At 35.9% G+C, this 15,188-nt stretch overlaps 1 protein-coding gene across 12 annotated transcripts in view; it reads right to left on the bottom strand.

The window, feature by feature from the left end:
* The window catches only part of NAA16 (N-alpha-acetyltransferase 16, NatA auxiliary subunit), a 57,803-nt gene that overhangs the window by 36,461 nt on the left and 6,154 nt on the right, over positions 1 to 15,188 (bottom strand). For 9 of the 12 annotated variants that reach the window (XR_004325621.1, XR_004325622.1, XR_004325623.1 and 6 more), the window contains exons 4-8: positions 13,791 to 13,948; positions 11,851 to 11,985; positions 10,022 to 10,175; positions 4,305 to 4,424; positions 1,845 to 1,940 (exon numbers count right to left, since the gene is read on the bottom strand). Coding sequence is in view for 9 of the 12 variants with exons in the window: in XM_032496052.1 (XP_032351943.1) it covers positions 1,845 to 1,940; positions 4,305 to 4,424; positions 10,022 to 10,175; positions 11,851 to 11,985; positions 13,791 to 13,948 (663 nt within the window). In the remaining 3 variants the exon portion in view is untranslated. Of the gene's footprint in view, positions 1 to 1,844; positions 1,941 to 4,304; positions 4,425 to 10,021; positions 10,176 to 11,850; positions 11,986 to 13,790; positions 13,949 to 14,522; positions 14,930 to 15,188 lie in introns of those variants that run through there. The other 3 variants (XM_032496048.1, XM_014552004.2, XM_032496047.1) reach the window with 3 other exon arrangements.

Raw genomic sequence — 15,188 nt, 5'->3', positions numbered from 1 at the left:
GCAAGCCTGAAGTTAAATGAGTTTTCTTTCTTTTCCTAAGAGGCATGTGAATGCATTTGGAAGCCCCGAACTAATATCCCAACTGGCACTATGAAACGCAAAACATAACTTGAGACATTAAAAAAAAAAAAGCAGCAGCAGCAGCCAGACAGAAAAGACCACCTATAGTATGATTTCAATTATACAAAATGTCCAGAATAGGCAAATCCATAGGTACAGAAAGTGAGACCAGTGGCTGCCCAGTCGCGGGGCAGGGTCTGTTAACGGGTATGAGTGTTCTTTCTGGAGTGATGGAAATTTTCTGAGACCAGACAGTGATGACGGCTGCACAGCTCCATGAATATGCTAAAATGCTGAGCTGCACACTTTTTTAAAGTGAATTTTATGGTGAGTTCTATTTCAAAAAGCTGGGTTTTATTTTGTTTTATTTTTAAAAGGAGATATAGAAATGCGAGTCCAAGCATCTTCCAGAAGATACTTTACTAGGGAAACGCCCCTTCCTGCACAGTGTATCTCATCTTGGAAACTTACAACGCATATACTAAAAGTTCTACAGAAACCTGATTGCTGTGTTTAAGCAGAAGCTTCCCAAAGTCACTTGACTGAGAACATCTCAGTATACCAGCACCCTCCCCACCAAGCCTATTAACATCCACTCGGACTTATGTTCCCTGGAAAATATTAGAAAACCTGCTCTATTTCACAAAGGCCAAAACAAAAAAGAGACGATCAGAAGAATATTATTCATCATCTACAGAATTGAAAAGCACTATTTATTTATTTTTAAATAAATTTGTATCTACTATCTAATCCAATACATTTATAAGAGGTATGTCATATATTTTTAAAGTCAGTGAACTAAAAAGCTTTCAATTTTTATGAATCTCTTGATAAAAAGAAAATAACACAATTATTCAAACAAATATTTCCATTATTAATGAGAATTCAATAGAAAATATGCTCCCCGTCCTCACTCCAAGCCTAGAATAGAGATTTTTAAGTCACATTAGCTTTCTAGGGTCTGACTGGCATTCAAGGACATGCCAATTCCAACAAATAACGCATAGTCCATAGCACTTTCAAATAAAAGATGACTTTAAGAAAAAGACACAATTTTCCATGAAGTCATTAACAAAGTCATAAACTATCTGAATAATATACTCTTTACCCCCTATAAGCTCAGAAGTAAATGAGTTCAGCTACATGCTACAATTTAGATCGTCATGAGTATACTGCCGTTCAATAAAAGCCAATCACAGAATATATAGCACAGCGCCCCATTTACATAAAGTACAAAAGCAGGGTTTTTGGTTTTGTTTCTACAGATACAAAATACATGGAGCTCTACAAAAACAATGGCATGATAAGACACAAATCTCAGGAACACGGTCAACTCTGAGAAAAGAGGGTCTTCTTTGGGATTGGGGCTATTCTTATCTTAAACACTGGTGGGCACGAGGGGCTCACAACTCTTTGAATTTGTGCTCTAAAAAAAAGATGTTACAATTTCAAAACTTCTACCACTTAACTCAATACCTTACATGTGATTTGTCATCAATTCTAGGGAATTCAATTTACCTTCTAAATATAGTGTTTACTTTTTAAAGTCACATAAAAAAAACAATTTTATATAGGTAGCTTCTGATACTTAAAACCAACATAAAGCTAAACCAACACAGATAATCTTAACAACAAATGCATAACAAGTTAATAACTGATCACTCCCACCCACAAGACTGGTGTAGATGTAAACTCTATTCCAGAAACAAGGTTTTAAAATGTGAATGATGTTGCGTAATCTCAACAAATAATTATTAGTGTTACAAAAGATATCCTAGTATTACCTGGGACAAGATTCAAAGGTAATCTTCTAGGTGAAATTGCTCTGGGGTACTGCTTACTAATTTCTTCATAAATTTGAAGCCTCTCTTCTAAAGTGCCTATTATCAGTAAATATGTGTGAGATTCAAAGTATCAAAACTTTTATCTATGACAAAATGCTAATAAACTTAAATAATTATGTTATAAATAAAAATTGCATTATCCATATTAAAGCTGCTCTCAATTTTTGTAAGAATGACATTAAAATCGCTGTGGCAGTGAAATAATATAATCAGTAAATTACCACTTTAGATCCAATCTTCAGAGAAATCTAAACTTCATTACAACAGATTCTACTACATGCAACTCAAATCATATACACACCAGACAGACAGACTCAGGATACACTGCACTTCTCCTATAGCCCCTGCATGCACAACTCGTGATCAATGTTCCTTTGTAACATATCTTACAGAAATCCTCTGAATCAATAAAGCTTAACATAGACTCCCACAAAAGTCTATAATGCCTACTGATGAGGCTTACAGAAGCAACAGCTTTAGGGTCATGACTGAGATATTTTAAAAGATGGACTAAATTTGTAAGGTAGCTTTGACACTTAAAATCTTCAGTGAAACTCCATTACAAAGAATCCCATCAGTACAGATTGTTTGAAGTGACAATTATTTCTCCCAAACATAATGATACAAAATATATTTCTAAAAGAATATTCTATCTTCGCCCTCAAGACTAACCTAATTTTATAGTACTAAATAGAAGATCTACATATAAGCTACAAGAGCAATTTGCAGAGTAGAATCTGGGTCTGATTTATTATTTTAAAATAATATCCTGCATAATTTACTAAGAGAGACTACATGCATTATTTCATATAAGCCATGAGACAATAGCAGAATTTTAAGAAAAAGCAATAAAACTATTTTTAAACTATAAGCTTTTAAGTGGATTTTAATTCAGACCAGAGAAATATAATTACTGTTAAGAATAACCCTTGGTGCTAGCAATCAAGGTATATTCACAGTAAGCATAGTGTTCAGTATTAAAGATTATAAACATGGCACTTTAAAAAGTGAAGTCCAATTTTGTTTAGACTCCTTCCTTCCCCCAATAAAATGTTTGGAGCTCCAATGTAGTTGAATTTTAAAAACTGGGATATGTGAGAAATAATTTTCACATTCTGTTAACAATTTGGAGATCTCAGGAACTATTAAAGACTTCTACACTAAAATGTATATGAAGGCTATTGTGTATTTTTTAAAAGCAGTTCTTATATTTATGCCTAATCTTAGAGAATGACAAGCCATAAGTATAAAAAAATTTCTCCACTACCCTAGATAAAACAAGTCTTAGAAATGTTGTTAAATTAACATCATGACAAACCTAACCATCTCAATGCCCTACTTGAAGTCAGAAGTTGGAGCTCCAAAATTTACCATGGGGGAGAAAAGGTCCCAAGGAACCTAAAAAAGTAAAGTAATGTAATTAGTTTTGTAATCAATGTATTTTATAGTAAGCATGGATCCAGACATATGGAACATATTATGACATTTAAATATCTGTATTATAAACATATCAGCAACTGGTAATTTAAAGAAAAATTATAGTTATCTCACATTTCCAACCTTCACACCTATGACTTTTTTCCTTGTTTTTTAAGAAAAAAGTATTGATCTAATCAATATTTTGATTTTCATCATTTTCTTAAGAACAATTATTTAAGGAAGAAAGTTTTTAATAACTCATGATATTAAATTTTAAATATAAACATAGCTCATCCTATTGTAAATGAATGAGTGGCCACCTATTTACCAAACTTTCTAAATCTAAAAATTCTGCTGCTTCCAATACTCTCAAACTTCATAGTTATTTCATATCAGTTTCATAATTATTTAGGCCGCATTTTAGCAACATAACTGCCCCACAGACATTTAATTATGAAAATATTAGGGAAATTTTGGAGTAATATTCTAGATTTCTGAAAAGAGTCAAGGTTATTTACTTTCAAAAAGATGATGCAAGACATTTTATTTTACACAAATTAGCCTAGTTTGAAATTAAAAGAATACTCTTTGTGCTGATGCTATATAAAACATACTCTCAGAAAAATTTCTGTGGCCCAATTCTTGTGTTTAGAACTTGAGAGTAACAGATCTCTAATTCTTTAAAAATATTAAATAATTGTGACATTACTCAGAAAGGGAATGCCCATTTTCTTCCCACTCTAGTTAGTCCAAATTATTAACATTTTAATGGATCAAAAAACCTAAAATTATCTCTATTTGTCACTTAAGTATAAATATTTGAATTCATTTTCACTCCCATGTTTAACCTATAATTTTCCTAAATGGAAAAATGAATGCTAATATCAGAAATATGCATGCTCAAATATTATCACAACTTGGTATTTTATTATACTTCAAATACTAGTTAAGAGAAAGTAGACGAGAAATATTATTACATACTAAGTTGTAGAGCTTTTTCCAGGCCTTCATAGTAACACCAATTTTCTGCATTCCGATCAATCAAGTTTTTGAATACTTCACTGGCTTCTTTTAATCTTCCCAATTTCAACAGCATTTCCCCTAAAATTAAGTTTAAATGTCACATTCATTTTACTTAAACATAGAATACCTTTCTGATGCCAGAGATTTCACTAAGCATTATTAGTATAATAGATGTTAATGAAAGACAGAACTGTATGTGTTTCCCTTCGGGGCTTGTTACAGTTTAAACAACATAGATTAATTCACAGCTTGCCCTCAGAAATGAACCTCCATTTACACATTCTTAACATTCACTTCTGGCCCCTCTGACACCTATATATATATGATGGATATTAATTTGTTAATAAGTATCCTTGCATTATGCACACTTTTACACACACTTTAAGGTATCTAAAGATACCCTATGTACAGATTGGTAAATAATTCTAGTGAAATATCCCCGCCTTTCTACTGCATGATTTGAATCTACTTTTCCTAATCAATTCATAGGTTAAACAATTCTCCATTCAATTCCCTTGGTGTCCTTTCCAGGTCACTAAAATCAGAGAAGTTTAGCTCACAAAACATTAACACTAAATACTACTTCACAGCAAAAAACTACATAAACCACGTTTACATGTGGATCACCTCTAAGACGTAATTCCTTTCACTAAGCCAGACAAATTAAAGTGCGTGTGGGAAATGAGAATATAAACTTCTCACATATGATGGAAAGCACACCTAATCAAGATAAAAGGGAGAATCTCCAAAAAGAAAATATCTCAACTTCCCATCCCCAAGATTTCCCATTCCTTAAGAATCTTGTTTCAAACAAATTACCCTTTGAAATGTCTTTCATCATATACACTATTTTAGCTTTCAGCACCTTGGAGGAGGCAGCATACTATTGTAGTTATTATATATACTATTTTATTATTTATATATGTTATATATTACTCAAGTTCTACAGTAAGACTAAGTATAATTACCAGTTTTACCACTTTATAACTTTGTGACCTTGAGTAGCTTACAAAACTTGCATTTCCATCCCCTTACCTGGAAAATATCAACTGCATCAGTCTGCTTTTATGATCAGCTGAACTAATGTACTTAAAATGGTCAACACAGTACTTGGTACAAAGTGAGTACACATAAACGTTTGCTACCTAAAACTGTAAACAGTATGTCAATACTATACTTCAATTAAAAAAATAATAAAAGAAAAAAAACTATGAACATGCCCCATTCTTCCATAAGAGTAGAGGACAGCAGTCATAAGGACTCACGAAAAGACATGAAAGAAACTTAAATGCACATTGTTAAGTGAAAGAAGCCAGTATGATTCCAACCCTGTGACATTCTGTAAAAGGCACAATATGAAGACAGTAAAAGGATCTCTGGTTGCCAGGGTTGGGGGCAAGGAGTAACAAACAGGCAGAACAAAGGATTTTTAGGGCAGTGAAACTGCTCTGTATGATACTCTAATGGTAAATAACATGTCATAATACATTGTTTAAAACCTAGAGGGTACACAACACCAAGAGTGAACCCAAATATAAACTACAGACTTTGGTGAGGGGCAGAGGGGAGGTGGGCTGTGCATGTATGGGGTCTGAGGGTATATGGGAGATCGCTGTACCTTCCACTCAGTTTTGCTGTGAGTGCAGAACTGCTCTAAAAAATAAAGTCTATTTAAATTTAAAAAAAGAAAAAAAGTAAACACTCCAAAGTCAGAAAGATTGTGTTTAGAAATTAATGCTACCTCCTAAAAGGCTGAGTGACTTTAGGTAAGTCCTTAACCTCTCTAAGCTCCTTAGTTTCCTCAACTTCAAAATGGGGTAATAAACAACACCCGTGTTACAAGTGCTAAAAAAATCAAGTGAGAAAAAGCGGTTTAACCAATTACCACAGAGGAGTAAATAAATGTTACCTAGCATTTTTATTAACCTTTAGAAGTCTGGCAGTTACATGAGACTTTAGTTTTAAACTAATTATTAATTAATTTAGATGGACATTCTATTTAATACAGTTTTGCTTAGGAAATGGGTAATTGATGAGCAAAGCTAAGGGTAAAAAAATCTTTCTCACTCTGTGTTGAGGAACATTTTTAGCAAAGTACTTCTCAAGATGTTGTCTTCATAATTAGCACATAATGAAAACAAATGAATCTTGCTTTCAGGATGATTCCAGTGTCATGATTTACAATTCTCCTTTTACTATATATGAAGATAAACACTGGGGGAGGAGGATGAATACAAAGGCAGCATAACATGCTGCTTAAGAATATAGAAACTGGAAGAGGAGAAGCAAGATGGCAGAGTAGTAGGATGCTTGTAGCTCACCCTCTCCCACAAATACACCAAAACTCACATCTACGGACCCACTCAGCCAACCAGAGCACCTACCGAACTCCAATGGAACATCGCCCTCTTCAAAAGACAAAGATGTCAAAAATCTGGTAGGAAAAAAGGAAAAAAGAAAGAAGAAAAAGCAAAACAGTGCAGGATGATCCCACGGGGAAGGAGCGGCAAAGGAGGACTGGTGCTTGTTCGCTGGGTCTGCCCTCTCCAACGGAGAGGCCAGTGGGACAGAGGGGGAGCCTCTGAGGCACAGATCTGCCCCGAGCACCCCTCGACTGACAGAACTGAGTTAAACGGGCACAAAGGGTCCCCGCGACACCCAGCCCGAGACGTGAGCCAGCAGCTGGGACCGAGGCAGGAGGCCAGAGCCAGGTGGAAGACTGGGGTGGCTGCACTGAGGCAGCCCCGGGAGACTGCAGGGTGCTGCGCATCATGGCTGGGAGGGGATACAGAGCAGAACAACCTCGGTCCCCCATAAATTGCGAAAAAAGCAAAGCAACACAGCTGGTGTGCCCTGGGGGGAGAGGCACAATAGCCTCTGTCTCCTCAGACCTGCGCTGCCATTACTGGTACTTCTCGGGAGAAGAGAGGCCGGGTGCAGCCACAGCTGCCACCTCCTCCTATGCACAGCGTCCAGGCGCGGGTGGGGCCAGACCTGAATCTGCGGGGGGGGGGGGGACTCCGTGTGCCAACCCAAGGTGGAGCGGGCAGTGGCACAGAGCAGTGGAGCGACCGGAGCTGGGAAAGGGCGGGCAGCAACCCACTGTCCTGGCAGGAACGCAGCACCTGACCACAGTGCTGGGAGGGGGCGCGATCCGCCCACCTGCCTCCTCCGAGCACAGCATCTGACTGCAGCATCAGGAGGGGGAGTGACCCACCCGCCCACCGGGTAAGAGCTCAGCACCTGACCCAGTGTTGAGAGGGGGCGTGATCTGCTAGCCAACAGCCACTGGGAGCAGCACAGACGAGGGCGCCAACAGAAGGCCTCTGGAAACAGCAAGCTGAGTTCGCGAAACAGGGCGAAGATACAAAGACCTCGCAGTAAAATCATTAAGAGCACACCATCTCCAGGAGAACTAGATAACTGATACTCCTTAAGCCACAGTGCCAGAGAGATATGAGAAATATGAAGAAGCAGAGGAACCACTCCCAATGAAAAGATCAAGAGAAATCCCCTGAAAGCATGATCAAGGAAATAGACATCGATGGCCTACTAGATCAAGATTTCAAAAGAGGAGTGATCAAAGTACTGAAGGAACTAAAAGAAATAGTGTTTAGAGATATAAAATATGACAAAAATGAAATAGAAGCTATAAAGAAGAACCAAGTAGAATTAGTCAACTCATTTGCTGAGATGAGAGCTGACCTAAAGGCTGTACAAAGCAGGCTAGATAATGCAGAGGAACGAATAAGTGACCTAGAAGACAGGACAACAGAAAGCACCCAATCAGAACAGCTGAGAGAAGAACAAATAAAAAACAATGAAAACAATATAAGAGACCTATAGGGTAATATAAAGTGTGCCAATCTACGCATAATAGGGGTTCCAGAAGGAGAAGAAAGAACAAAGGGAATTGAAAAGGTCTTTGAAGAAATCATGACTGAAAACTTCCCAAACCTAAAGGAATCAAATATCCAAGTACAGGAGGCTCAGAGGGTCCCAAACAGGAAGGACCCAAACAGACCCACACCAAGACATATTATAATCAAGATGGCCAGAGTCAAGGATAAAGAAATGATCCTAAAGGCAGCAAGAGAAAAACAAAGAGTGAGTTACAAGGGAACCCCTATAAGGCTCTCAGCTGATTTCTCTACACAAACACTACAGGCCAGAAGGGAGTGGCAAGATATACTCAAAGTCCTTCATGAAAAAAAGATGCAGCCTAGGATACCCTATCCAGCAAGGCTATCCTTTAGAATAGAAGGAGAGATAAAGAACTTCACAGACAAGCAAAAACTAAGAGTTTAGCAACACTAAACCCATGCTAAAAGAAATATTGACAGGTCTACTCTAAATAGAAAAGCAAGATGCTACAAAAATGAGAAACTCATTACTGGAAAGAAGACAACTGCCATGAATTACAAAAAGAATAAACACAAAATTGTTAAAGAAGATATTTAAATCATTAAGAGTGGGAGAGGGAAGCAAGGAAAGCCACTGTGGAAAACAGTATGGAGATTCCTCAAAAGACTAGGCATAGACTTACCATATGACCCAGGAATCCCACTCCTGGGCATAAATCCAGAAGGAACCCTACTTCAGAATGACACCTGCACCCCAGTGTTCATAGCAGCACTATTTACAATAGCCAAGACATGGAAACAGCTTAAATATCCATCAACAGATGACTGAGTAAAGAAGATGTGGCATATTTATATGATGGAATACTATTCAGCCATAAAAACCGACAACATAACGCCATTTGCAGCAACATAGGTATTCCTGGAGAATGTCATTCTAAGTGAAGTAAGCCAGAAAGAGAAAGAAAAATACCACATGAGATCGCTCATATGAGGAATCTAAAAACAGAACAAAACAAAACATAAATACAAAACAGAAACAGACTCATAGACATAGAATACAAACTTGTGGTTGCCAAGGGGGCGGGGGGTGGGAAGGGACAGACTAGGATTTTAAAATGCAGAACAGATAACAAGATTATACTGTATAGCACAGGGAAATATAAACAAGATCTTGTGGTAGCTCATAGCGGGAAAAAAAAATGTGACAATGAATATATATATGTTCATATATAACTGAAAATTTGTACTCTACACTAGAATTTGACACAACATTGTAAAATGACTATTACTCAATAAAAAAATGTTAAAAAAAAATGAACTACGAAGTAAAAAAAAAAGAATATAGAAACTGTTCATCAATTGTACCAAATATGCCACACTGATGCGGGATGTTGAGGGTAGGGGAGTATACGTGTGTGGGTGGGGAGGGCTACATGCAAACTCTATTTTCTGCTCAATTCTGTTGTGAACCTGAAACTGCTCTAAAAGAATAAAATCTATTTTTAAAAAAAAATGGAATCTGGAGTCAAAACCTCTGCACTCAAATCCAGCAGTACGCACCTTACTCAGCTGTGTGACTTGGAGCAAGTCACTTAACCTCCCTGTTCCTCAGTCCCCCATCTCTAAAATGGATATAACATGTGCATCACAGGGTTGTTATGAGGATTACATTCATTAATAATGGATTAACAATAAAAGTGCTTAGAACATTGCTTGAGATACAGTAAGTCTCATTTAAATGTTAGGACAGAATCAAGTATATAGCTTTTATTCTTTTCTTTGAGGCCATTAAAAAACAGCAGTTCAACTTACCTTTAATTTCTTCCACCAGAAGTTTATCACATATTTGTTTCTCATATGTTTCTACATGTTCCAAAGATTCCTGAAATAGATCTGCCTCTCTCATCACTTGATTCTGGTACAGTATCAGTTCACTATATTCATAGTCTATTTTGTTGGGAGGAACCTGAAAAAAAAAAACAAATTATCTTATATAATTAGATAAAGCAGTTACAGATCTTTAATTGCTTTCTCAGGAAAGTCATTCACACAGACTTAAAAAAGCAATCCAAGAGCAGTTACAAACAGAACAGTGATTAACAGCAAATAAGATTAATATATTCTTTAAAACAAATAAAGAGGTGGGAACTTCTGCCTATGGTAGACTCAAGAGGTCAGCAAATCCCAGTACCAAAAAAAAAATACAAAAATAAAAAGTGGTTAAAATCATAAAGAAGCTACCAAAAACCTACTAGAACTAATAAAGGAGTTTAGCAGGGTGACAGAATACAAGATCAATATATGAAAATCAATTATATTTCTATATACAAGCAAAGAACAACCCGAAAATGAAAATTAAAATATAAATAAAAATAAAATAAAATTCATTCACAACAGCATCAAAAAGAACAAAATATTTAGGAATAAATTTAAGGAACAAGACCCATATACCAAAGACCATAAAACATGCTGAGAGAAATTAAAGGCCTAAATAAATGGACAGACATTTCATCCCATGTTCATGGACCAGAATGCTCAATATTGCTTTGATGGAAATTCTTCCCAAATTGATCTAAAAATTTAAGTGCAACCCCCATCATACTCTCAGCAAGCCTTCCGACAGAAACGGACAAGCTGCTTCTAAAATTCAAATGGAAATAAAAGGAACCTTGCATAGATAAAAGAATCTTAAAAAGAAGAACAAAGTAGAAAGACAGGCACTTCAAATTTCAAACTTACTAAAAAGTTACAGTAATCCAGATAGTGTGTTAGTACTGACAACAGGATAGCTGTATAGATCAGTGGAACAGAATACAAGATCTAGAAATAAGCCCTTATATTCTGGTCAACTGACTTTCAACAAAGGTGCCAAGACAGTTCAATAAGGTAAGGGCAGTCTTTTCAGCCAATGATGGTGGGACACTTAAATATCCACATGCAAAAAATAACCTTAGACACACACTCCATACCATATACAAAAACTAACTTAAACTGGATCACAGACCTAAATAACTGTGAGCACTAAAACTATAAAAGAAATTCTTAGAAGAATAGAAGAAAATCTTCATGATCCTTTGCATAAAAAAAAATTGATAAATTGGACTTTATCAAAATTGTAAACTTTTCCTCTGTACCAACTTCAAAACAGTGTTTACCTCTAAGAAGGGACATGAGAGGACTTCAGCTGTTTCTGTAACATTTTATTTCTTTAAAAAATAATTAAATCTGGAGCAATCATGGCAAAATGTTAACATCTTTCTAATTTCTCTTGACACTGTATATTTTTTGTATTTTCTATTTTACATATATATTAAAATGTATTTATTAACATATATTTATATAAAATATAAAGCGATATACACTTGAGAAACAAGTCCCACAGTAACAAAACTATTTTCATTTTTACGTATTTTCTTTCCTTATTCACTTGAATATTGTTGAAATTATAGTATATAAACAATTTTATATAACTTATTTTATATTAAGAATTCTATGCTTTAACTTTTCTCAATTATTTCAAAAATTTGTGCAAATTTTCCATAGGTCTGAAAGACTGATTTATGTTTGGGGGTGGAGGCAATACAGAAGTTAAGTATTTCAGTTTGTGAAGGTAGGAGAAAATGTTAACATGAGGTTCTTACTTGCTGAGTTTGTCTAAATTCTTCCAGTAGTTTTAGTGCCATATCATAATCTTTCAGTAAATGGTATGCAATAGCATATCCAATCCAGGAAGTACGCTGTGTTGGGCGCAACTGAAGAAGCTGGTATCTTGTCTCCTTAAAAAAAGAAAAAAAAAAAAATTTAGAAAAACTTTTTTAAGTTTTTCTAAAATATAACTTACCAGAGTTCTAAGAAAACATATCTTTAATTCCTTTCTAATTCAATGAACAAACAATATTGATTCCCAGAATAGAAATATTTTTATGCTCCTTATCTAAATTTAAGTTCTAGAGTACTCTGTAAAGCTCACTCTAAGGTTGTCTTAGAAAAGCTGTCCTTGGGGCCCATGCTTTTGGGCTGCCTGATAAAATTATCTTTGTATAATGAGAATTTCATTTGACAACTAAGCATCTTAGAAGAGAGATGAATACAGCTTTTTATTAAACTAGAATTTGCTGTTTATAAAATTATTATATGAAATTAGACCATACTCACATTATTATAGGCCTCAGGGATAGGATGGACACAGTCCGAGAAAACACTCAAACATGTGACTGTACTTTCCTAGCAGAAACACCACTGCTGCCTCTCGAAGACAGCTTAATATCTATGACATTTAAACACCAGAAATTCTACCATGGCTTCCCCAGAAGAATCAAGATACTGTCAGATCAGAAGAAAAGCCAACCTCCCTACACAGCCCCCACTTCCTCATAGCTCTAACCTGCCCCCAAGTCTTGGGCAAGTGCACCTGCTTGGAGGAACAGGGTCACATGAGGAACACTAGCTGCAATGAGTTTTGAAAATGGGAGTGTTTAGCTTCCATCGCTGTTGTTGGAATGGGTGACAAACAAGTCCATCAACACTATATGCCACAAGGAGTAACATGATCGGATTTTTAAAAAATGATACCTGCAGCAAAACAACTCAGACAGTATCACTCTTCTGTGTTCATGTGTGTCTGTCCCTTTCATGCGTATGGCAGTAAGCTCTATCACTCTCATCCCTTATTCTCACTGCTGCTTCTGTCACTCCCATCCTTCTTTAAAGTCTGAGTCAGTTTTCCTCTCTCTGCCAAATCCTGCCAAACGCAACACTGTGGATCACGCATCCAATAACCTCTCTTCTTAGATCCAAGATTTCCTCGTCTTTAGTGATCTCCATCCCGCTTCAGGGACCCACTCCAACAACACACCCCAGACCTTACTGCCACCTAGAAATCATAAATTCAGATCTCTCACTCTCTGGCTACGACTCCCATGCTGCCAACACTCTAAATGAGGAGGGAGGGCATAGCACAGTGCTGAAACACACGCTTAGCATGCATGAGGTCACCTCCATCAAAAAAAAAAAAAAAAGTAAATTAAAGAAGACTCATCTAGAGAGAACTGGTAAGCATCAGTGGCCTCCTTCACCTAAGAAAGTGAGAGAATTCCATTTTGGAGATACTGATACCAAGCAGAGTAAGCACATGGAGATGCCCAGAAGGGCTGAAGACAGCAGTTTGAAGAGATCTAGACTACATTTACAACAAGCTTTCTCACATATTTTGATTTTTCTAACCCATAATAAAGCTAATTAATCCTGACATTTAGACTTCAAATCTAAAAGCTGTCTTTACCAAATTTGTAAATATCAAGCCCACAAAAAAATCTAGCACAGCATCAGCACATAGGAGATATTCTAGTTTTTTAAAAAGCACTAAATGAATTAACAGTTATCCTTTTTTGATGCTCCAGTATGCAGTTCCACAACTATTACTGGGGGGGGAAGATCCCAAGTGACTTTCCCCTTCTACTATACACTGTAATGAACAACCAAATCTACACGATCTTGTCTTAGAGTCACCTCATTCTGAATTCACATGGTTTTAAGCTACATCTATTGTAGAAACATGTACATTCAAGACTAAAGTACTTACTCGGTAACCTTCGAGGTCTCTCATTTGGATCTGTAACAGAGAGAGATCCCTCAAAATTTGCAGATTATCTTTATCTAATTTGAGGGCATTTCGGTAACACTTAATAGCTTCATCATATTTCTTATCAGAACGCTGCAAGAGTCCATACACATGCCAGCCTATTAAGTTAAGGAAACAAGACATTCACAGATACTAGAATATACTATGCTACACATCTAATATAAAGCTTACCTTAACGAAAGGGTATTCTGTCTAGGATTTACTGCAGGAAGATCTGGGATCGGAGGGAGGGGGATGGTAAGCAGGTGATAAAAGATGAAACCAGATCACCCTTGACTGACAACTGTTAAATTATTGAAGCTAGGTGATGGGCACATGAGGGTTCATTTTCCTATTTTTGTACATGTTTGAAATTTTCTACAATATGTATTTAAGTAACCGTAGAAAATTATTGGTGAAAATTCTTCACGCTAAAATTCTTCTAGCCTCTACCCCTCACTTTTCCTATACCAGCACCTCAACATTCAATTATTCAACACTGTGTATGGAAACAGAATATATATAAAATTGCAACTATCTTTTAAAACAAGTATATATACTCAATCAATTATAAAACAACATGTAATGATCAGTTAATTCACTAGTGGTATTAAAGACCACAAAAATTAAGGCTTTCTTTAACGTATATTAAAGTCTTAGGATATCTGGAGCCAAAAAAACTATCATACTTACATTCCCTTTCTCTTCATTCTGGGGTAAGCACTGGGATAAAGAAATAAGTATTTAGTATTTTGAGAGAACTCTAGGCTAAATACGTGAAAACACCACTAAGACAACTGATGATCAATACTGGCCAATAGCTGGATGAATTAAACATAAAAAATTAAGATACAAGGGCGATATGTGAAAAGTTTGTGAATAAGTAAGTAAACAGGCAAAACAGACATTAAAATAATTTCAATGATCCCTCCCTAAAACGTATTTTTATTTTTTTTTACAAACTGGGATACTAACCAAAGAAAAATACAATTATAGGTATCCAATGAAGTAAGAGCTAAGTTCCTGGCAACAGAAATCAAGCTGAAGAACCAAAAATATAATATTTAATATTAAATAAAATCTGTGTTAAAACAAGTTTCTTCTAAATTTCTCTTCTAAAATTTCTAAAAGGAAATTTAAGGAACTTTTAAGGAACACAAATTTTACTATACAGGTAAGTCATTACTTGGAATGGGGAAAGTACCACTCAATTTATGGATGTATAGGAAAAAAATAATGGGTTTCAAGTCACATATAATTATCAAAGCTCCTTTTCTCTTACACTAAGCACAACTGATATATAGTGCATAGGGATACTCTTTAAAATACTCCAATAAACAAAAAACAAGGGGTAGGTAA

This window comes from Camelus ferus, chromosome 14 (genome assembly GCF_009834535.1).
Source record: "Camelus ferus isolate YT-003-E chromosome 14, BCGSAC_Cfer_1.0, whole genome shotgun sequence".
In the NCBI taxonomy this organism is placed as follows: Eukaryota; Metazoa; Chordata; class Mammalia; order Artiodactyla; family Camelidae; genus Camelus; species Camelus ferus.
Note: the sequence above shows the minus strand (reverse complement) of the source record. Positions and strands in the feature narration are given on the sequence as shown.